We start from the raw sequence: 22,574 nt of genomic DNA on the forward strand, positions 1-22,574 counted from the left end.
TATGGTAATGCAGTGCCAGCCTAGTAAGCATGAGGCCCTGAATCGCACTCAAATACCTGCTCCCCCTCAAAAAAATACTATTTTAAAAATTAGTAAAGTGGTGTTTCTTTCCTCTTTCTTGCTGATACTTGGTATGTTAAACATATTAAAAAGACACTAGTTACATCTACCTGATTGTATACAGTGATTTTGTATACATTTTTAAAAAATTTGTAAGTCTATTAAAAATTTCACAATTTTTTCATTTCTAATAACATAAACCCCACTATGAAAATATTCTTACCTTTAAACATTCATGTCAGTGTTTAATAAGTAAGATTCTTTTCATAAAGCTTTATACTTTTCAAGTATAAGTACTTCTGCAAATATCAGAGCTTTGTTCTAAGTATAAAATTTTGCCAAAAGCAAAAGCACTCAATATATAATTTTAATAATGGAAATCCAAAGTGTTAGAAGCCAAACTGTGTGCGGAGAAAAAAAGAAATCATTTAGGTGAAAGGGTAACAAACATTCAATTCAAGGATAATGCAGCCCTGAGGGAAATATGCATATCAATTACACTTATGAAATTGGTTCAATGCCTGTGTAAAGAAAAAAATAATTAGTTTATTTTAAAGCTGCCTATAAAATGTTTTCAATATTGCAGTATGAATTATTTATAGAAAAATATAGATCTAAATTTAAAACTACCATTTTATGGAAAGATCTTGAGTACAATGAGAAGAATTAAAAATAGAAGTATAGGGCTGGGAAGGTGGCTCAGTGGTAGAGTGCTTGCCTTGCATGCATGAGGCCCTGGGTTTGATTCTTCAGCACCACATAAGCAGAAAAAAGCCAGAAGCGGTGCTATAGCTCAAGTGGTAGAGCACTAGCCTTGAGCTGAAGAGCTATGGGACAGTGCCCAGGCCCAGATATCAGGCCCCACGGCTGACCAAAAAATAAATAAATAAAATTTTATGTAGCATATAATTTTATGTAGGGGGCTGAGAAGGTGGCTCAGTGGTAGAGCGCTTGCCTTGCATGCCTGAGGCCCTGGGTTCGATTCCTCAGCACCACATAAGCAAAAAGAAAAAAAGCTGGAAGTGGTGCTGTGGCTCAAATGGTAGAGCGCTAGCCTTGAGCTGAAGAGCTGAGGGACAGCACCCAGGCCCAGAGTTCAGGCCCCACGACTGGACCCCCGCCCCCCCCAAAAATAATTTTATGTAGACAGTATCTGTGATTTGTTCTTAATAATATAATTTCAAAAGACATTAAGATTTACTATTAGTCTGAATTAGTATTTCATTCTATTATTTATATTTTCAACTTTAAGATGTTAAACTGAAAGCAAGATTACCACTTTCTTTTTAGGTTTTTATACATTGTTCCTCTTAAAGCTGACAAGTATATGAAGAGATATTCCTCTAAATCATGACTGCTAATTTAAAAATTGAGTGCACATGTCTAAGAGTAACATTTTTTGGTGTTTCTAAATTTATTGCAGAATATCATGAGGAGACTGTTTGAGTGTGAGGTTTACTGCATGTTCTATAAAGCAAGCTCAGATAGATTCACTAGACTCATGCTAGCACTAGTCATTTTCTGACTAGTATTTAATGTGGCACAGACTGCAGACAGGGGTCACACAATGCCTGAATATTGCATGTATACATAACCTTTAACTTTCCTTGAGGAAAATATGATAGTTATATTCTGATTCCACACTTCAACAAAATGGGATAGAAGACTTAATGGCACTTACATTCAAATTTAAATACAAAAGAAAATTATTAATCTTAAAAAAACTCTCCCTAATACTTCATAACTTTAAAGCTAAACCAAAGCAGACCAAGGCACAGTGTAACCTTTACTAAGTCTCAGCAGAGAAATAGATATAATATGTTCAAATAATCAAGTAAGAGTTCTTAGTTGTCTCTCAGTGTGATGTGGGAAATCATAATGAAATCAATTACATTAAAACTTGAGTTCTCACTGGAATAGTGTTCCTCTGGTTGTATATGAAACATACATATAATAATGATGACTAAAAAATACAGTAAATTTAACCTCACTTGAATTTCTATTAATTAAAACAAGAACTGTCAATTTATGAACACTAGAGGGCAGTAAAAGACTGGAAGGAATATTTAAATTACTGCTCTAAAAGGGGCAAACACAAGTCAGTTTTTATTTTAAATCAAAACAATTAATGAACTTATTTCTTTTTGAGATTGCTGTGATATTAAGACATATTTACTGTGTCATTTTGTATATAACTTACTTTGCAAAATCCAAGTAAGAAATATGTCCATGATAAAAGCCTGGTTTCATCTCTTTCCACGAAGTTATATTCTTTACAAAGCGCACCTAAAAGAAGAGAATACTCTCATTATTTAAGTTCAATTTACAGAAAGAAATTTCACCACAAAGTACTTTCCATTTAGGAACTTAAAAGCAGTCACGCTGCTTTGGCAGTTACTGAGCTGGAGACACAGGTCTGGCTTAGAGGAAAGTGTACTGTAACCCATAACTACTAATTCATCACAGAAAGAACTACTAATACTGCATTCAGAAAAATAACAACTTTGAAAATCAAAGTGCACAATGCAGCCATTTATAGCACTGCCAAGTAAGTGCAGTGACATGGATGGAAGAAGAATAGGGGTGGTATATATTTACCTCCTACCGCCCCCCCCCCCCACACACAGCACAGGAAACATTCTAAGTAGGAAAGGTTTTCTTCTCAGAAGCAAGGTAGTCAAAAACTCATTTCTTGTTGTATTGTTGGTGGTATTTTTGTCTGCTTAGTGGAGCAAAAAGGAGGGTAACAGGAATGGAAGGAAGAAGGATGCACAAATGCAGTCATGGTATTCAATATACATTATGGAAAAAATGAACTATACATATGGGAGAGAGAAAATGGGACAAAGTGAAGGCAAGGGTGATAATGTCCAAGAAGGACTGTACTTAAGGAATTGTAATTCCTTTTTACAACTCCTTAATGATAACAAGAAAAAAAGAAATGGTTAAAAACTCATTATTATTCAATTCAACCAATAAAACCAGTATTACCACCAAAATGATTAAAGAAGAGGGCTATCAGTAGAGTTAAGAGCAGATATCATAATCTTACTAATAAAACTAATAAAGTTAGATATAGTTCCAAATAAAAAATTAAGCAGTAACTAAATACTTCCTAATTTGCTGAAATTGAATGCATACAAATTGTCAGTAGCAGAAAGATATAGCTTTCTTTTTTTCCCCTTTTGTAGTATTGAGGTTTGAACCCAGGGCCTTCTGCTTGCTAGACAAGTGCTCTACCACTTTGGACCACAACTCCATCCTTATCTCAATTATTTTCAAAGAAATGGTTAATATAGAAGTTGATAAATGTAAATACTGCCAGTCAGCAAGCAACAACACATAGTTTCTCAAAGGATATGGAATAGAGAGGATTTCTGTAAGTAAATCTCTGCATGATACACAGCAGATGGTGAGGAATCTCTTCTGGATACTAGATCCAGTACAGGGAGTGGGGATGGTGAGACCCACCACTCTACATTATACTGATAGCAGGTGTAAACTGTGATAGTTTCCTCAATTACATATGTCTAACTATTTTTCAATCTTTCATTTACATTTTAGAACAGAGTTAAGTCATGTGGAGCTATTCTGGAGCACTTCATAATGGATTAGTGTCATCTAGTTAATAGTAAGTAAAAATGACTGCTTTCTAGAAAAGACCTATTGCTAGGGTAAGGGAGGGAAACAGCAGATGCTGTTTGAGAGAATGTGAAAGGGCAAAAAAAAAAAAAAAAGAGAAAAAAAGAAAAAGAAGGTTCTTGGAGAATTTGCTTTTAATGGGAAGCATACAATGATATGCAAATGAGAGAAAGTAAGATAAATGGTAAGGACTGCATATAAATGTGTGATTGGACATTCTCATGTTCTTTCTTAATCACTTTTTTTGTATGAGGCACCAGATAGAATGGAGTTATGAAATGGCAAATCAAAACAGAAAGTAAGTAATCCAAAATCTGCATCTTTAAAACCATCTCCATGTTGAACATGAAAAGTCCTCATAACTGCTACTTAAAGGTCAATGGCTTTATCTAAGCCTTAGGTTCTATAGAAACTCCAGCATTTCAGTCAAAAATAAGAGGGAAATAGAAAGCAAAGAGAACAAGGGGTGAGAGACTCTGATTAAAGGCATTTTAAGACATAGTTAGCAATTCAGGTGTTTTCTAAAGCTGAGATTTAATGTGGATATTGAATGTGGTAGGGTATGAGGGAAAAATAAGGAAAAACTAAATATATATTTGAGAAACTGTTTCTGTGTAAGCCACATGTTAGGGAAGACCACAGTGCACATGCAGAATCTACTGTGGTAAAAAAAACTGGCAAAAATGAGAGTCAGGTATAAACTGTCCCCCAACCTTCCTAAGGATGGTCAATATTAAAACCAAACCATCCTGAAGATGAATGGCTTTTCACTAATGTTTGCCCTTCAATGTAAGGTGAAGAACTCAGAAAGATGTTAATACCTAGACTGCTACAGATTGATCTATCTGCCTGTCTAGGTTTGTCTGTCTATCTACCTAATTTGTGTGCTGGTAATGAGGCTTGAACCCAGGGCCTAGACACTGTCCCTTAGCTTTTCATTCAAGGTTGGTGCTCTGCCACTTGAGCCATAGCTCTACTTCTGGCTTTTTCACAGACTTTCCTGCACAGGCTGGCTTCAAACTGCAATCCTCAGATCTCAGCAACCTGGGTAGCCAGGATTACAGGCAATGAGCCCTTCTCAAATTTGAATGTTCAAATAAACTAGGATCCTTCAAATGCAGATTGTGATGCAGCTGTCTAGCATAAAGCCTGAAACCCTAATTCCAACAAGGCCTCAGAGGATGGCTGTGAGTCCATACACCATACTGAGGAGCCAGGCTTCAGCAGGTATGGGCACAGGGGCTAGCTTGTTTCTGTGATCTTTTCAAAAAAGGCCTGGGGTCTACAGATGCTCTTGAGCAAAGCTACCCCTATACTAAAGACATACTGAAATTCAACATTTCACTCCCCCCCCCTCAATTTGGATAATGTCATAAACTGCCACAATATCTGATGAAAGGGACCAAGGCTAAGCTATACAGCTTATTTTATAGATAAAGAAACAGAACCCCAAAATAAGCACATACCTTAAATAAACCATCCACCTCCCAAATCTCCCACTTTCTTGACCTTACTCTCTTGTTTCTTTCTTTGTGAATTTACTCATTACCCTGATCTGACCTCAACTTCCAATCCACTCTGATCACTGCCCCCTTCTGGACATGGACAACCATTCCAACAATGATCCTTGACCTAGTCAGAGGTTGCTGAGTAGACTAATTAGAACCAAGAGAGCAAGTTAAGTATATATGTAAGACACTGAGCTTTATTTCCTCAATGCGTAACATCTGAGACAAATTCAAGTGAATTATTACTTTTGAATTCTCTCAACTCTATCACTGATTAACAGTGCCATTATTTGGGGGCCTGTGTCGAGGTAGCACATGATAACAGGAGTGTGTGCCACAGCAAACCAATTGGCTTCGTCACCAGAGAACACAGGAGTAAAAAGGAAAGAAAAGGGACCAGTTCCAAATGCTCATCAAGGACACATTAGGTCAATTTCTTAAAGCTTCTTGCAGTTCTCAACAGTACCTCCCTGAAGACAAAGCTTCCAGCACACTGGCCTGTAGAGCATAGTTAAGATCCAATCTACACTGATATTCAAGACATATACATATATATTTTGTTCTTCCATCTCATCAACAAGTAACTAAGACAAAGTGTGAAGGTCTCATTAATAAAGTGACTGAATTACAATTTGCAACAAATTAAAAGATGCTGGCTGAAGTTTATCTTTCTTCATGGTGAAGAAAGAAAGTGCTAAACAAATGGTGTCAATATAGTAAAGTGGTGATTCACACTAATCTGGGAAGTGCCATTTACATACCAGGGAAATTCCACATTTTCTTACAAGCTGTTCTCCAAATAATGATAAGCAGCCTCTTTTGAAAAATAACATTTCAAAAATGTATGTTCTACCAAGTATTAATGTATTATATATAATAATATTATACATGATTATCTAATATTTATTCTTTTGTTATTGTTGTTATTGTTGATCATTGGTCTGGGTGTGTCCCTGAGCTCTTTTGCTCAAGGCTAGCACTCTAACAACTCTGAGGCACAGTGCCATTTCTGGTTTTCTGGTGGTTAACTGGAGATAAGAGTCTCACCAACTTTCCTATCCAAGCTCGTTTGAACCACCATCTTCAGATCTCAGCTTCCTGAGTAGCTAGGATTACAGGCATGAGCCACCAGTGCCCAGCTATTTATCCTTTTAATTCTCTAAAAACTTCCCACTCTCCACTGTTTCACCTCCATTTTCCCCTTTCAACAATCTAGTCCTAGGCCCTCCTCCATGTACTACTGCATCACTTACTTTTGTCTTTCAGGTTGTTTTCTTCCTGTATTCCTCTGTATGAGGGCATTATGCCAAGACCTTCACTACAAGGCTCTGGGAAGTAGAGGAGTAGGAAGAGGAAATGGAGATTAGGTGAGCAAATTTCCTCTGACTTTATGGATTCTTACTGACTTCCTTTGTCATTAATGAAGGGGAAAGAGATAGGCAAAAAAGAAGAAAAACCTAACAGTATCAAATGAAGTTCAGGAGACTGAAAACTGGCTTACAGAGAAGAAATAAAGCTACCATAGTGATTTTATTCAAAGAGAATTTTCATGCTCTAATTGTAATATGTTACCAAGAAGGATGGTTTAGAAGTTACAGTTAGACAGAGTACATGAAAAAAAAATGCTTGTATAGCTAGCCTGGAGCACATCCTACACTGATTTTTGTCAGAGTTTATGACTCAAGTGGAGGCAGGATAGCAAGTAATCAGAATATACCTCCAGGGAGCATACAAAAAAAATCTAGGTAGTGGTGTTGTGACTTATTTGCTTGTTGAATCAGACCTGAACCATTACTGTAAGGAAAAGCTAAGAAAGTACCATCTCACTAATATTAATATTTAGGCCTACATTTTTTTGGGGAGAGAAGGGGGTCCGGTTTTGGGGCCTGAATTCTGGGCCTGGGCGCTGTCCCTCAGCTCTCCACTTCAAGGCTAGCGCCCTACCACTTAAGCCACAGTGCCACTTCTGGCTGTTTTTTTTTCAGTGTATGTGGTGCTGAGGAATCGAACCCAAGGCCTCATGCATGCAAGGCAAGCACTCTACCACTGAGCTACCTTCCCAGCTCTAGACCTATATTCTTAATAAATTAAACAGCATTCTGATGATCTGTGATCATGAACAAATTTGTTTTTAGTACCTAAAAACGTAATAATATCTTCTTCAGTACCCTGGCCAAATTCCAACTTTATAATTTCTACCTATTGAGTGACAATTACAATTGAGTAGTTATTACATATCTCTCCTATTTGTGTATTTACTTAAAGTAAACATTTCTTTGATAGCCATCAATACTTTATGAGACTAAACCAGAGAGGAGGAGATGAGGAGAATTCATTCTGCCAGTAATTGTATCATGGTGTCATGCTCACTAAAAACTTTTTTTTTTTTATCAGAATAGAAGTTGAACCATTTGTTCATTCGTTCATGGTTTATTTAACAAAAATGTATGGAGTATCTGCTATGTCTCAGTCACAATGAATTGTAGTGGTGAACAAGAAAGACAAAGTACCTACCCTTAATAAGCTTGGAGTATTATTGTGGAAAAGCAGATCAGAATCAAAACAATATGTAAGATACTTTTATAAACCGATTAATGCTAGGAGAGAAAGTATTATGGCTCTAATACTTTGGAAGAGGTATTTACTATATAATGTCACATAATCTGAAACAGAAGAGACACCATGAAGACAACTAAGGGAGAAACTAGGAGAAGTATTATTCTAAGTGCAGAAGCCTTGAGATATATTCAGTGAACTAAAAGGCAAGTGTGATGAGGGATGGATTCAAAAGTGCCTGTCAGCCTAGGTAAGGATTTTGTAAAGGAAGTAGGGATATGAGTAAATTTTCCTGAGACTAAATTGTTCATTTTTTTTTTTTTGGTCTGGTCGTGGACCTGAACTCTGGGCCTGGGCGCTGTCCCTCAGCTCTTCAGCTCAAGGCTAGTGCTCTACCACTTGAGCCACAGCGCCACTTCCGGCTTTTTTCTTTTTGCTTATGTGATGCTGAGGAATCGAACCCAGGGCCTCAGGCATGCAAGGCAAGTGCTCTACCACTGAGCCACCTTCCCAGCCTCTAAAATGATCATTTTTGCATATTGTCATTAAGACTCATACCCTAGATCACTGCTACTCAAACTGTTGTTTAAGGACCAATAGCATTAGTTTGGCACCAAGTGGAAGCTTTAAAAAAAATTCAATTATTAACTCCATCCAGGACCTTAGAGCAACTCATCTCAAGTATTGTCTAAAGTAATATGTAATATATACATAATATTATGTCATCCTATGTGGAGGAAAAGCCTAGTTATGTTTTAATAGAAAATTTAAAAGGCTATAAAAGATGTTACTAGTCATATCTATTTGGCATAGTGATTTTAATAACAAAATGTTATCTAAGGTAAAGGTACTTCCATGATGGTGGAGCAAACTCTATCTTCAACTAGAAAAGCTGAATGACTTTTTTTCTGGCGGTAATTTAAATTTATGGCCTCACATTTGCTAGGTAGCTGATATACTCTACCACCTGAGCCCTCCTCTTCTCCCTGTTTTTGATTATTCTAACACTGATACTTTAGCAGAAATAACAATCATTGCTCTAGAGAATGTTCTACCATATGAATTTTTTTGTTTCCTTAGGATTAGGTGCAGAAAAACATTCTGGTTAGAAACAATTTTTGTTAAATATTTTAGTGAGAGTACCATAAATGAATGTTTTCTTTTAATTGTCCTTGCAGTTCCTTACATGTGTTTTAGGTTCTAATATAAATAAGCTCTTTATTCTTCTGTATTTCTGCAAAGAATGCAATACCATCTCTGTATATGTTATATATTCAATAAACAAAGAAAAACCTTGACGGCAAAGTTGACAAGTATTTTTAAAGATGGCATTGTTATTATTATACTGAATAGTTTTTTTTATAGCCAATTAAAGATATTTGGACTTTGCCTCTAAACTGTGTGTGTGTGTGTGTGTGTGTGTGTGTGTGTGTGTGTGTGTGCATGTGTGCATGTGCATGTGCGTGTGCCAGTGCGCATGCCCCCTGGGGCTAGAACACAGGGCCTGCACTTATTTTCTTCAAAGTTAGCACTTTGAGCCACAGCTTTACTTCCAGCTTTCTGCTGGTTAAGTTTAGATGGGAGTCTTACAGACTTTCCTCCCTGGGCTGGTTTCAAACTGTGATCTTTAGATCTCAGCCTTATGAGTAGCTACAATTATAGGAATGAGCCACTGGTACCAGGCTTGCCTGTAAACATTTGAGAAAACTAAGCAGTTTTGTACAATCTAGTATAGTTTGTACAAATTATGTCTAGCAAAAAGCTGGGGCTAAAAGCAAATGTGGAGCAGGATGAACTGCTACAGTTGACATGTCAGGATTTGAATAGAGTAGAACGGTAGATTTGTTTCTTCTCTCTTAAGTGTCAAGTGAATCAGATATGAATCAGAAAGTATAAGACAAGAAAAAAAAGCAAAATTGATCATTTGATCCCTATGTAATCAGCTGAGCATAGTGTAGGGCACAAGAAAAACACAGTGTTAGAATAAAAGCACAGTACATAAGCTGGGTCTCGGGGATATTTGAAAAATATTTTCAGTGAAGTATGGTACAATTTTTAAAAGTTTACATATAGATGAAATTTCCCTTTCCTAAAGAAGAAAGGGAAACATTAAATATGACTTGTTTTGAAAAACTGCTGTGGTGTAAGAGACCAGTGAATTGTACACAGAGAACACATTGGAGAATATTTATTATGTAAGAAATTCCTAATTAAGACCAGGTTTTGAACTGCTGGCTGACATTTGGGAGTATGTCAGTTCATGATAAAGACTACTCCTTTACTCTGCTCTATACAAGTATGTTTTCAGTGTTGCTCATTATATATATCCAATGTTTTAAAGGTGGCATTTATGCTTCTCTTCTTTCCTACATGAAACTAACCAGCCATTGAAAGAAAAAATGAAGTTTTATCTCATCCAAATGCAACAAGGAAAATGTACTATGTGATGCCTATAAATGTTATATGTGGTATGCTTCTACAGATTTCATGAAAAAAATGGTTGGCATCATCTTGTAGCTGCTAGAAAGCTTTGTAAGGTTGGATACAAAATAACTAAAATTAAACAAACAGGTTAATCTTATTCTTCTAAAAATATTGCTGAGGAAATCAAATTATTATGTGAGCATTAAGATATATTCCTTTTAAACTAAGATATACTCTGAGTATATGTGAAGAGTAATGTTAGCAGATTTAAAACCTACTGCATATTGTACAAACAGTATTTAGAATGTGTGCCCTTGAGATACACACTGTTGAATAATGACTAGTTTTTTTTATGACCCATTTAGCTGAACAATAACAAAAAGCTCACCTATTTTTTTCTAATTTACAGAATTATTTAGTTTGGCTGACAGATGTATATTTTTGTTTCTACAAAAAAAATTTAATGGTGGTTCTTTCAGAAAGCCCAAAATTATATGGCAGATGATATGCCATATACCACTTGCCTTCAAAAATAGCTCCTAGCAAGAACCAACCTTAACCTCAGATATCAATGTTATTCTCTTGCTTCAGTGTAGGGAGTATAGCTATGCTTAACAGTCAGAAAGAGTCAATTTTGTAACAATAAAACAAGGTCAGCTGCTTTCAAGCTGATAAATAACCACCTAAATATACACCACATATATCTTCCTAATAAGACTACTTAAATATGGCATTTAATCCTAAATAGTACTTTAAACTACTTCCCTTTTATGGGATCAATTTCCCATTCCTTCTGACATTTAAGAAAACTTATTTATAATTATGGTTAGAACTCCAGGGAGGGGCGTGTATGCTATTGCTACTACCGAGATAAGTAAACTAGATGCCTAAAATCATTTCTTCTATTTGTTTCCAAACTACTTCATACAGTTTATGCATCCATCTGTTTATCTAAAATTCCTTGATGATTTAAAAGACAAGATTATGTTAAAGATATAAGCCACCCTCTTTATTCTCCAGGAGGTTAAAGTTAGTATTCATATAAACTACTAAAGACATGAGATTTAGGACGCTAATCACAAAATTGAGTACAAGTATTCAATAATAGTTCTTTATACTAATTTGAAGCCATACAGGTAAGTTTTCATTGTAGGGCATCTTGCCAAAATATTTCATATTTCAGAACATCTATGTTTCTGCAAAGGTGGAAGTTAATCATTAATTTCTTAATATCACAAGTATTTAACTATATACTCACTACATGCAAGAAAATTTATCAGGGCTGGGAAGGTGGCTCAGTGGTAGAGCGCTTGCCTGGCATGCACAAGGCCCTGGGTTCGATATCTCAGCACCACATAAGCAGAAAAAGCTGGTAGTGGTGCTGTGGCTCAAGTGGTAGAGCGCTAGACTTGAGCTAAAGAGCTGAGAGACAGAACCCAGTCCCAGAGTTCAGGCCCCACGACCAACAACAACAACAACAAAAAGAAAATTTATCAAATACCATAAAGCCTATAAAATTATACAAAAGTTGATGGGTCCTTTCCTCTAAGAGGCTGACAATTGATTAGGGTCAGCACACATATCCTTGGAGATACAAAACCTGACCAACTATGAGAAAACATCCAACATTCCCTAAAAGATGATGACTGATTACCTGATCTTGCAATGACATCACTGGATTATTTTTTGTAGTGTTGATGTGAAGAACATGGTATTTATTCTTTGCACACAGGTCATATGCGATATTGGTAAATGAGGTGCTAGCGGTTTTGGGAACTCTGTTATAAATGATCACCATGTCATCTTCTTCATCTAACACTGTATCTTGTCGAGGTCCATCCATTGTATGTCGCTGCTCAATTTCTCGGACTTCATGTCTTGCAATTGCCCTTTCTGTAAAGAAAGAGACATGACTTAAGTTTTAAATGACATCATAAGAAGTAGACTGCTGAACTTTGGACTATAGTAATAAGAAGAACAAAAACAAAGAAAACAAGAATCAAAAGCAAAGAACCAAAACATAGAGAAATAAAATAGGCTGACATTTTAAGAGGATAAATCTTGTTTATTCTAATAAAGTTTTTAACCCAGTATAGAATCTTCACATAAAAAACTGGGTAATAACAGTTGAAGAAATGTTATGATAGCCAAAGTTTCAGAATTACTTTTGAAAAATAAAACAAATGTATATCAAGAACGACGAACAGTCACTAAATACAGAACAGCAAAGACCAAAGAGAATACTTCAGTGCAGTTCAAGAGTCATTTTAATTTGGGTACCAGTGGCTCATGTCTATAATCTACATCTAGAATCTAGAATTTGATGAAGATCAAAGCTCAAGGTGCCAGCTTGAGGAGAAAAGTTCACAAGACACCACTCCCCACCCCCACCCCGTGTCAGTCAATGGCTGGTTGTGGGGTAATGTATACCTATCATCCAAAGCTATGTGGGAGAATGAAATTAGGAGGCTCATGATTCCAGGCCAGCCCAAACAGAAAAGTCCATGGAATGCCATCTCCATAGAGTAAAGCAGGATGTACTGGCATAGGCCAGTATGGGAATTTTTAATGTATGTGGACTATGAGAGTCTATCTTAAAAACAACCAGTGAAGAAACAGGATGGAAGGCCTGGATCCATGGTACAGTGACAGTCCAACAGGCACGAAGCCCTGAGTTCAAATGCAACAACAACAAAAATAAAGCCATTTTGCATTCTAATAGAATTTCTACATCTTGATTTAATTCTCAAACACACAAGGAGAGACTACATGGAATAATGAACTTTACAGTAAAAAATGCACTGAAATCACTTCTAATGTAAGCAAAAGTTTTGAAATGCATTATATAGAATCTAGTTACCTCTGGCTTATCAAAATTTATAAGAACAACAACTATAAATACTATTATGACTTTAGGTCTCTAAAGAGTACTACATTATAGTTAAGTTCTAGTTATATTCATTTAAGAAATGAACATATTAATACTCTTGTCTCCTCTAATCTCAATTACTACCTATTGTCATTCCAAAAGCAGTTATATTTTGCTTTTTACTATTTTGTATTTAATGTAAGCATCAACTTCAATTTTTTTTCAGATGTGTGTGTGTGTGTGTGTGTGTGTATATGTGTGGTGTATTTGGAATAAGGAAGTAAGAAAGGGAGAAAGGAGTAGAAGGAAACAATGAAGGAAAGTATCTCTAATTAGACTGTACATTTCTTTGGGCAAGGTAGTTGTTCACACATGTGGAATGTACTGTATCTCATATCTTTGTATAAGATGTCTTATTTGCCTTGGACACTTTTCCTTCTCCCCTAATCTAAGTCCTTTAACTCCTCAACATACATGTTACAATTCAATTACCACCTCCCAGGAAATTATCTTCCTGATTAATGTAGATCATTTTAATATATGTGTATCTTTTTTTTTTTTTTTTGTCGGTCATGGGGCCTGAACTCTGGGCCTGGGTGCTGTCCCTCAACTCTTCAGCTCAAAGCTAGCATTCCACCACTTGATCCACAGCGCCACTTCTGGCTTTTTCTGCTTATGTGGTGCTGAGGAACTGAACCAGGGCCTCATGCATGCAAAGTAAGTGCTTTACCACTGAGCCACCTTCCCAGCCCCTATATGTGTATCTCATATTGCATATATCTTACTATATTTATCCTGTGATTTTATATTATCCCTGTCTCCATCCTATAATTCTGACAATTTAATAAGCATCATGAAACAACAATAACAGGATAATTACAAGATCAGGCCTCAAATAATGTCAGAATACATATTGTAAATTTGGTTCAGAAGATTTGGTTATTATGCTGTATTGAAAGAGTACACTTTGAGGTGAGGAAGAAGACTTGAATTGTAAGTCCTGGACCGCTACCTACTAACAGTGTGCTTTCCAAAACAGGAGAGCACATATGATAGATATCTGTATGTGTTATATGTGTACACAGATGCACAAGGTATGGATATAGAAATAAACAGAGAAATGAACTTTGTACTGCACACATCAGGGACTAGATGGGATATCCAGATATTATGTAAGTACCCAAGTGCATGATGTTGAGAGTTGAGAACAATCATCATAGAAGACAGATAGCAGGGAGGGACAATGATCTACAACATCCAGCATGCAAAGTCTAGGACAGAATCTTAGGAAAAATCAATTCTTAACAGGAAGATAGGGGTTGGGAATGTGGCTTAGTGGTAGAGTGCTTGCCTAGCATTCATGAAGCCCTGGGGTTCAATTCCTCAGTACCACATAAGCAGAAAAAGCCAGAAGCGGCAATAGCTCAAGTGGTAAAACGCTAGCCTTGAGCAGAGAGAGGCTCAGGGACAGTGCCCAGGCCCTGAGTTCAACCCCCAGGACTGGCAAAACAAAAAAAGGAAGACAGAATAAGACACCTCATGAAAGAGGCTAAACAGACATATCTATAAAAGGTGCTAGGAAATATTTAAGTCTAAACAATCCTAGGAACCAAAGATTAACTTCAATTCAGTTTATTGATCTTATGAATCAAGGTAATATGGATTCAAAGCATTGAGCCCCACACAGAATCTAGATGTTATCTTAAATTCAACAAATATTTATTGAGAGTATCTGAATATTATTTTATTCAACAATCTTACTCAGCATTCTTATCTTCCATGAAATCTCAAACTCATTTGTATCACACTTCAAAACTATTAGGGTATTGTTATGACTACAACCCTTTTGTCCCTAGGGGATTTGAAACAGTTCTATTAACACTTGAGTGCTGCCAGTGTGAAGTTTCCCCTAGCAGCCTGACATGTGTGAAATTGCCTTTAAAAGTCACCATCCAACAATGCTGAATTTACTCTCCCTAGTATTTTGAAATGACTCATTTCCAAAGGAAACCAGTTCTCAGATTCTCCAGGTTACCTCATAAACAGGTATCTGTTTTATCTACAGCAGACATATGGTAGTAAACTGCAATCTCCATCAACTTGTAAAGTTGTATCTACATAACAGCCTTAAAAATCAGCAAAGAATTTAATAAAAATCATGCTTTAGAAAAAGTTGTTAGGTCTATATATATTTTAATCATGTAAGATATAAAACTAGCTGGGCCATGAAATGAATGTTTATTTTTAAGTGATTCTTTATGCATATTAAATTATATGAAACTGTATTTTACACAACTTAAAAATGTCTTTAACTATGAAAATGTACAGATGCTGGAACCACTATGTTTTTCATCTAAATAACATACCTTTATGCATTTTCTATTTTTTAAGTGTGTATACTTTAACTATACAAGACAATTACTAACAGCAGGTAAGGCCAAACACTACATAAAAAGATAAAAATAGTATGGAAAAGAGTAACTTTTGCTAGTAATACTTAAAAAATTTCATGTAGTTGATAACATTACTACTACTGATGGTAAATTATGGTTCTTTTTTCTATGACAACACTTAAAACTAGTAACAGCATTTATAGTTGGCCATATTCTATACATATAGAATGTAGGATGTATATAGAATAAGACTCTCCTAAGTCACGGAGGAAGGTTTATTAGATACAGCACCTTTGTAGGGTACTTAACCTGACGAGTTTTTCCACATGGCAGGTTAGCAACAAAGTCAAATATTTCAAAAGAACTTTAATAATAGCAATACTGATCTGTACTTGCATTTTGCATTGGGTTTGCCATACAGGCCTCATTTATTAAGCATAAATATAAAATTTTCATTAGACCAAGCTCTACACAGCAATAAAGTTGTAAGAATATATATATATATATATATAAATTTATATGTATCCATACACATATATATCAGACTACAGAATAACAAAAATAGAACTGATAATATATAATACTTCTGCATTGTGGGTAACATTTTAGCACTGGAGGGATTAAAAAAAAAACAACAAAGGAAAAAGAACAATAAATTGCTTTGCCCTGCTGGGTGCCAGTGGCTCACGCCTGTAATCCTAGCTACTCAGGAGGCTGAGATCTGAGCATCACGGTTCAAAGTCAGTTCAGGCAGGAAAGTCCATGAGACTCTTATCTCCAATAAACCACTAGAAAACCAGAAGTGGTGCTGTGACTGAAGAGCGCAGGGACAGCACCCAAGCCCAGAGTAAGCCCACAACCAAGGGTGGGGGGGGTTGCCTTGCCCTCAAATACTAAAACTGCTACATATCAAACTAAGACAGACAAAAGAATATTAAGAACAAATGTCCCAAATCCTAATATCTATAATTAAAGGAAAAATATAGAAACTGCAACAACAATATTAAGATTCTATCAGATAAAAAAGTCAAGGTGATTTACAGAGACTAAAATACGTATGTACAATAGAGTAAAACAAAAATACGCACTACCCCTCTCCCCACCTTCCTAATGATCTTTGAACAGTGGCTCTTTCTCCAGAAAGGATGGCATGTGCATTTCAGAGTTTCCTCCTACATCCCAACCATAGCAGGGAAGTCCATGACCGTACATTAAATATTCTTGTGGTATGGCTTGTTAGTACCCTGCCTAAAGGCACTGATATGTATACAGAAAAAAGAGATCAACTACAAGATCAAAAACCAAGCTAAATCAAAGAGGAAACCAGCAGTGCCCATCCAATAATTGTCCATGGTGAGGGTGCCTTGACATATCAACTTGCCTAGTCAGGACTTCCCAGCAAGTATTCTTACTGTAGTGCTAGATAAACTGAGCAACTTGCCTAGTCAGGACTTCCCAGCAAGTATTTTTACTGTAGTGCTAGATAAACTGAGTCCAAAGGGCTTGGTATCAAATCAGCATTCAGGTGGCTTGTTCTCATTTTCTGGGAATAAGTCTTGAGCTGTGTATGCTTCCAAATAATGCATTGAGGTATAATTTCTTTCCCATAAAATGGGAAGTGGGAAATAACAAGTTGCAGTAAAAGAAAAATGTTCTCAGTCTTTTTAACTGAATTTTTTAAGCAACACCTACTTACAATGTGCTCACTAAGCACAATCTGATCCTTATGGAGGTAATATTTTATAATTGCTGAATTAAATAAATTAGTTGTCTGATTACATACAACACTCATTAGCCTGAGTCACTCTCTTGAATTCATCCACTAGGTGGAACTGACAAAACAAATTTTTATCTGCAGGCTGAAGGATGGACTCTGAACACTGGTAAATGTGGTTTCTAGGTGGTCAACAAAGGATGCCTACTTGAGAATTAAAACTTAAAAGTTATGGTTATGTGGATCAGCTTTTTAAAAAAGATGATAGCCTTCCATATGGCAATTACAAAGCAGCATCCCTTTCTCTTGCCAGAATGTATTTGAGAAAGTCAGCTGAAACAGAAAACTTAAATAACAGACTTAAAACATAATACAAAATGCTCAGTTTTCACAAAAAGAAAAAAAAAACACCTCATTATGCCAAAAAGCAGGAGAATCTTAAATTCAATAAAGATAATCAAGAATGACAGCACTAATATGGCATCCAGCTATCAAGGAAAATTTTTTCTTTTCCTTCTTTCCTTCCTTTTTTCTTTCTTCCTTCCTTTCCTTTCCCTCCCTTCTTCCCTCCCTTCCTTCCTTCCTTTCTTTCTTTCATTTTTCGTGGTAGAATTAGAGTATAAGCTCAGGGCTTTACACTTTACAGGGAGATATTCTACCATTTGAACTACTCCCTCAGGTATTTTTTGTTGTTTTTTTCTTTTTCTTTTTCTTTTTTTTGCCAGTCATGGGGCCGGAACTCTGGGCCTGGCCGCTGTCCCTCACCTCTTCAGCTCTAGGCTAGTGCTCTACCACTTGAGCCATAGCGCCACTTCTGACTTTTTCTGCTTATGTGGGGGAAGAATCAAACCCAGGGCCTCATGCATGCAAGGTGAGCACTCTACCACTGAGCCACCTTCCCAGTCCATGGTTTTTTCTTATTTTGGGGTAGGCTTTGTGGTTTTTCCTATGTTTTTGTCTGGGCTGGTTTTGGAGTATGATCTTTCTTCTTACACCAGGGCATTCTATCTCACACAATTTATTGATGAAATGGGAATTCTTGCTAACTTTTCTCCCCAGACTGGCCTCAAACTGTGATCTCCCCAATCTTCAACACATGTGTAACAGGTCTAAGCCACTGTATTCAGTTCAAAGAATTATTAAAATTATTAAAAATTTAAAGAAGGGGGTGACACTGACCAAGAAGCACTGTACCAACCAACTACATAATACTAATACTAATACTGCTAGTAATAAATTAAAAAATTAAAGCAGTTATACTAAAACATTCCCAAACTTTATGAGCTATTATGAACCAAATGAGAAAATTATGAACCAAAGGAGAAAATAGAAGGACTCAACAGTAAAGAGACAGAAGGTATGAAGAACCAAGCAGAAATTTTAGAACTCAGAAATACAATAACTGAAATAAAAAGCTTGGTGAATGAGTTCAATAGCAGAATGGAAAGTCTGGAGAAAACTTTAGTGAACGAGAAGACAAAAGAAATTACTCAATTGAACACAAGTAGAGAAACTAAACTGAAAAAAGAAAAAAATACAACAACAAAGAAAGCTTCAGGGAACTGTGGGTTATAATGAAAGCTCTAAAATTAGTGTCAGGAAGTCTTAGGAAGAGAGAGAAAGAGGGCAAGGTGGAAAAAGTTCTCAAAGGAATTACAGCTATAAACTTACACATTTGGCAAGAGACACAGGAAGCTATAACTAGAACACTATACCTAAAGACAACAGTTTCCAGTACTGAAGGGGGAAATAACTCTCATATGAAAAAATATTTTTAAAGTGGTCTCTCTCTTCCTTTCTCTCTCTTTTATCACTATGAGGTTTGAATTCAAGGTCCGGTAGTTTCTTGGCTTGCTGTTTGGCTGGCACTCCACCACTTGAGATACAACTCAAACCTAGCTTTGTGACTTGTTATTTTAAAGATGGAATTTCATGGATTTTTCTGCCCAGGGTTGTCATGGGCCTCATAAGTAGGTAGGATATAGGCGTAAGCCCACAACACCTGGCTGGCTAAAGAAAGATCTTAAAAAAAAAAAAAAAGAAAAAAGATTAAAAAAGTATCTAAAAACACTAGAAAGGAAAACAAAAACAGTGGGAAGAGTAAAAATATCAATATAATCAACAAAATTTCCTTTCCTTCCTGAGCCTTTCAAATATATGTTCAAATAATGCTGTATGAGATCAATCTACATGTAAACAAAGTAAACATCTCCACATAATCCAATTATGCTGTAAATGGAGAATAAAGGGACAGAGAAAAGTTGCATATCCTTCACTTGACTTAGTAAAATGATACCAGTAAAATGACATAATATTTCCATAATGAAATTTACATGATAGAATATGCATAGGTTAAACTCAAAAGCACTTTAGATAAATCAAAATACATATTAAAAATGCTCCATGGAAATCCAGAAAAAGGCCGTAGGAAACAAAGAAAAACTCAAAAAAACTAAGTATCAAAAGAAATTTTAAAAAACACATCTAAGTGGATAAAAGTGGAAAATAAAACAATTCAGAATAGGTAAATCCCACATAAGGCCTAAGTTTTTCTCTAACTGTATGATTAAAGTATAGATATGAGATTTATTATTAATTATAAAATGAAACCTGTCCCAAATCGTAGTTCAGAAAAATGTCCACCTGGTATAATTTTATTGCATCCAATAAAACACAGGTGTAAGAGAAAGGTCAGATTTGCCAGTCAAAGGGATAGCATTTCTAGGCAAAGATTCTTTACACATATCTAATCATTCACCTTTCCCCACTTTTTCAGCCCTTGTTAATAAGGCCGGTACCATATCTATGTAAATTATACGCATATTTTTATTTAAAATGTACTGCAGTTAAAAAAATAGGTGCTAGAGTGGAGCATGGCTCAAGGGGCGGAATGCTTGCCTAGCATGAATGATGTCCTGCGTTCATTCCACAGGGCTGCCAAAAAATAAAAACTGTATTTACTTATGTCATTCACTTCAGTTCATTCATTTCAATAACTTGAAATGAAAATTGGTACAAAATGGGGAGTCCAACTAATCTTCACCAAAGCATCTCAAACCATCTTTCATCCTTTTATATTAACCTTTTCAAATGAATCGTTCCTATTTTCAACTTTCATCTTGAACAACACTAAATAAGTGCCATGAGAACAAATCGTTTGCAAAGTGTCTGGAAAATACACCTCATAACTAAGCCTCTAGATGAGGGAACTGTTTTTCAAAATTGGACAGGGCTAATGGGGGAAAGCATGAAATCTTGATTAGTGGCAATGAATACAACACTACAATGGTTATAAAATTATTTGACAATAATGTGAAGTAGCTCCAAAAACATCTATAAAACCTTTAGGTTAGGCTGATAAATTAATTATCAAAATAGCATCTCCTCCCACTTCTTTGGCCCTTTGTGAGCCATGTACAGTGCTACATGTTTAAACGTGCATTAATTCATTTCATTCCTATAATAATTTTATGATAATATTGTATTAAGTGAGACTGAGGGAGATTACCACATTGTTAAGAACAAAGTCAGAATTCGAACTGTAATCTGATACCAAACCCTTTATTCCTGATATTCAGTAATCACTGTTCTAAATCACAGGAAGAAATATTTCTTAAGAAATTTGTATTTAATCACACAGGAATGGATATATATTACACAACATTTCATGCTCACACTAAAAACTAGAGTACATGTAGAATAAAAATGAGCTAGATGCATCCTGACCCACAATGAATTCTTGAAAAGGATATAAATATCTTGAAGCATCTGAAAGCGAGGAAGCATCTGTGTGATTACTGCAGAAGGCTAAATAGTCTGTGGCTAGCAACAAGAAAGTTTTTCACATACTTGGTAAAGACAGGAAGTTAAAGAAGACCTAGAAAAGGTAATAATGGCAAGGACTTTTGCACTAGTAATAGCTAAAACCAGGGAAAGTCTGTAAAGCCAGAATGTTACTTCTGTTTTAACAATACACATTAATTTCTGAGAGTTCCATTCATTCAAGGTCACAAAGTAAGAAAAAGTACCAATAAAGACAAAGCAGGTCAATGACAACTAAGAAGCAGAATCTTATTCTGTTTTAGTTTATTCAGTGATGTATCTTTATCTATCTTGAGAAAAAGAATTTATCACTTAGGATACTATAAAAATTAAAGGCGTAAGCCACCAGGGCCTGACTTCAGAACTTCTTTTTAAAAAAAAATTATTATTATTATTTTTTTCTTGTCGGTCATAGGGCCTAAACTCTGGGCCTAGGCACTGTCCCTCAGCTCTTCAGCTTAAGGAGAGCACTCTACCTTGAGCCACAGTGCCACTTCTGGCTTTTTCTGCTTATGTAGTGCTGGGGAATCAAACCTAGGGCCTCATGCATGCCAGGCAAGCACTCTACCACTGAGCCACCTTCCCAGCCCCCAGAACTTCTTTTATATATTTAAAAATTAAGATCCTCAGACAGGTTCACATGTGTAATCCTGCTACTCAGAAGGCTGAGATCTGAGGATTGTGATTCAAAGCCCAAGCAGAAATGTCCATGAGACTTTTACCGCAATTAATCATCAACAAAAGCCAGAAGTAGAGCTGTGGCTCACATATTTAGCCCTGAGCACAAAAACTCAGGGACAGATAGGTGCTGTCATCTCATTCCTGTAATCCTAGTTACTTGAGAGACACTGAAATCTGAGGATAGCAATCCAAAGTCAGTCCATGCATGAAAATCTGGACTCTTAGAAGCTGGAAGTGGAACTGTGGTGCTAGCCGTGAGCAAAAAAGCTCAAATATAGAGCCCCAGGTCCTGAGCTAAAGCCCCAGAACTGGCAAACACACACAAAAAAGGTAAGGTCCTCCAAACTTTTGTTCATATGGGTTATAGCTATCAGTACATTAGAAATTGAAATTGAGAACAAAACATTAACTTATTAAAAACAATCAAAAGTATCAGCACGACAATTTTTTATGAAAAATTATCTTCCAAAAAATGATGCCTGTTACCTTCTTGATGTCTGGAGAAATAGAAAAGAACTGTATTCTCATTCTAGCTTCTCTATTCAAAATATTACTATCTACTATTTGGCTTGAAAACTATGAAGAAAATTGATTCAGACAGATGTTATAGGAAAATAAGTATTTTAGTAGTCTTTTTATTTAAGCAGGAGTATTCTTTTTTACTAATATTTAACATGCATTAATTTCTTAAATGTCAGTGGGAATGTGGTATGGAACTATATTAATGAATATTCATTTTTATAGGCGTATTAATGGATATACATTGTTTCACTGATCTACTTTGCATTGGCATCTGAAGAATACTTATTAGTTGAGTTATGCAGATCAGCAAATCTAATCAGGAACATCTTTTTTACAGCTAAGGAAGCTGTCACACTCATAGCAGCAGATACAAAATATTTTAA

At 35.9% G+C, this 22,574-nt stretch overlaps 1 protein-coding gene across 2 annotated transcripts in view; it reads right to left on the reverse strand.

The window, feature by feature from the left end:
- Positions 1-22,574, reverse strand: part of Hs2st1 (heparan sulfate 2-O-sulfotransferase 1) — a 141,241-nt gene that overhangs the window by 21,947 nt on the left and 96,720 nt on the right. For both annotated transcript variants that reach the window (XM_070006353.1, XM_070006351.1), the window contains exons 2-3: positions 11,845-12,083; positions 2,261-2,346 (exon numbers count right to left, since the gene is read on the reverse strand). In XM_070006353.1, coding sequence (XP_069862454.1) covers positions 2,261-2,346; positions 11,845-12,083 — 325 coding nt within the window. The remainder of the gene's footprint in view (positions 1-2,260; positions 2,347-11,844; positions 12,084-22,574) is intronic.

Source organism: Dipodomys merriami, unplaced genomic scaffold (genome assembly GCF_024711535.1).
Source record: "Dipodomys merriami isolate MVZ:Mamm:240054 unplaced genomic scaffold, mDipMer1.0.p SCAF_7, whole genome shotgun sequence".
NCBI classification, from domain to species: Eukaryota; Metazoa; Chordata; class Mammalia; order Rodentia; family Heteromyidae; genus Dipodomys; species Dipodomys merriami.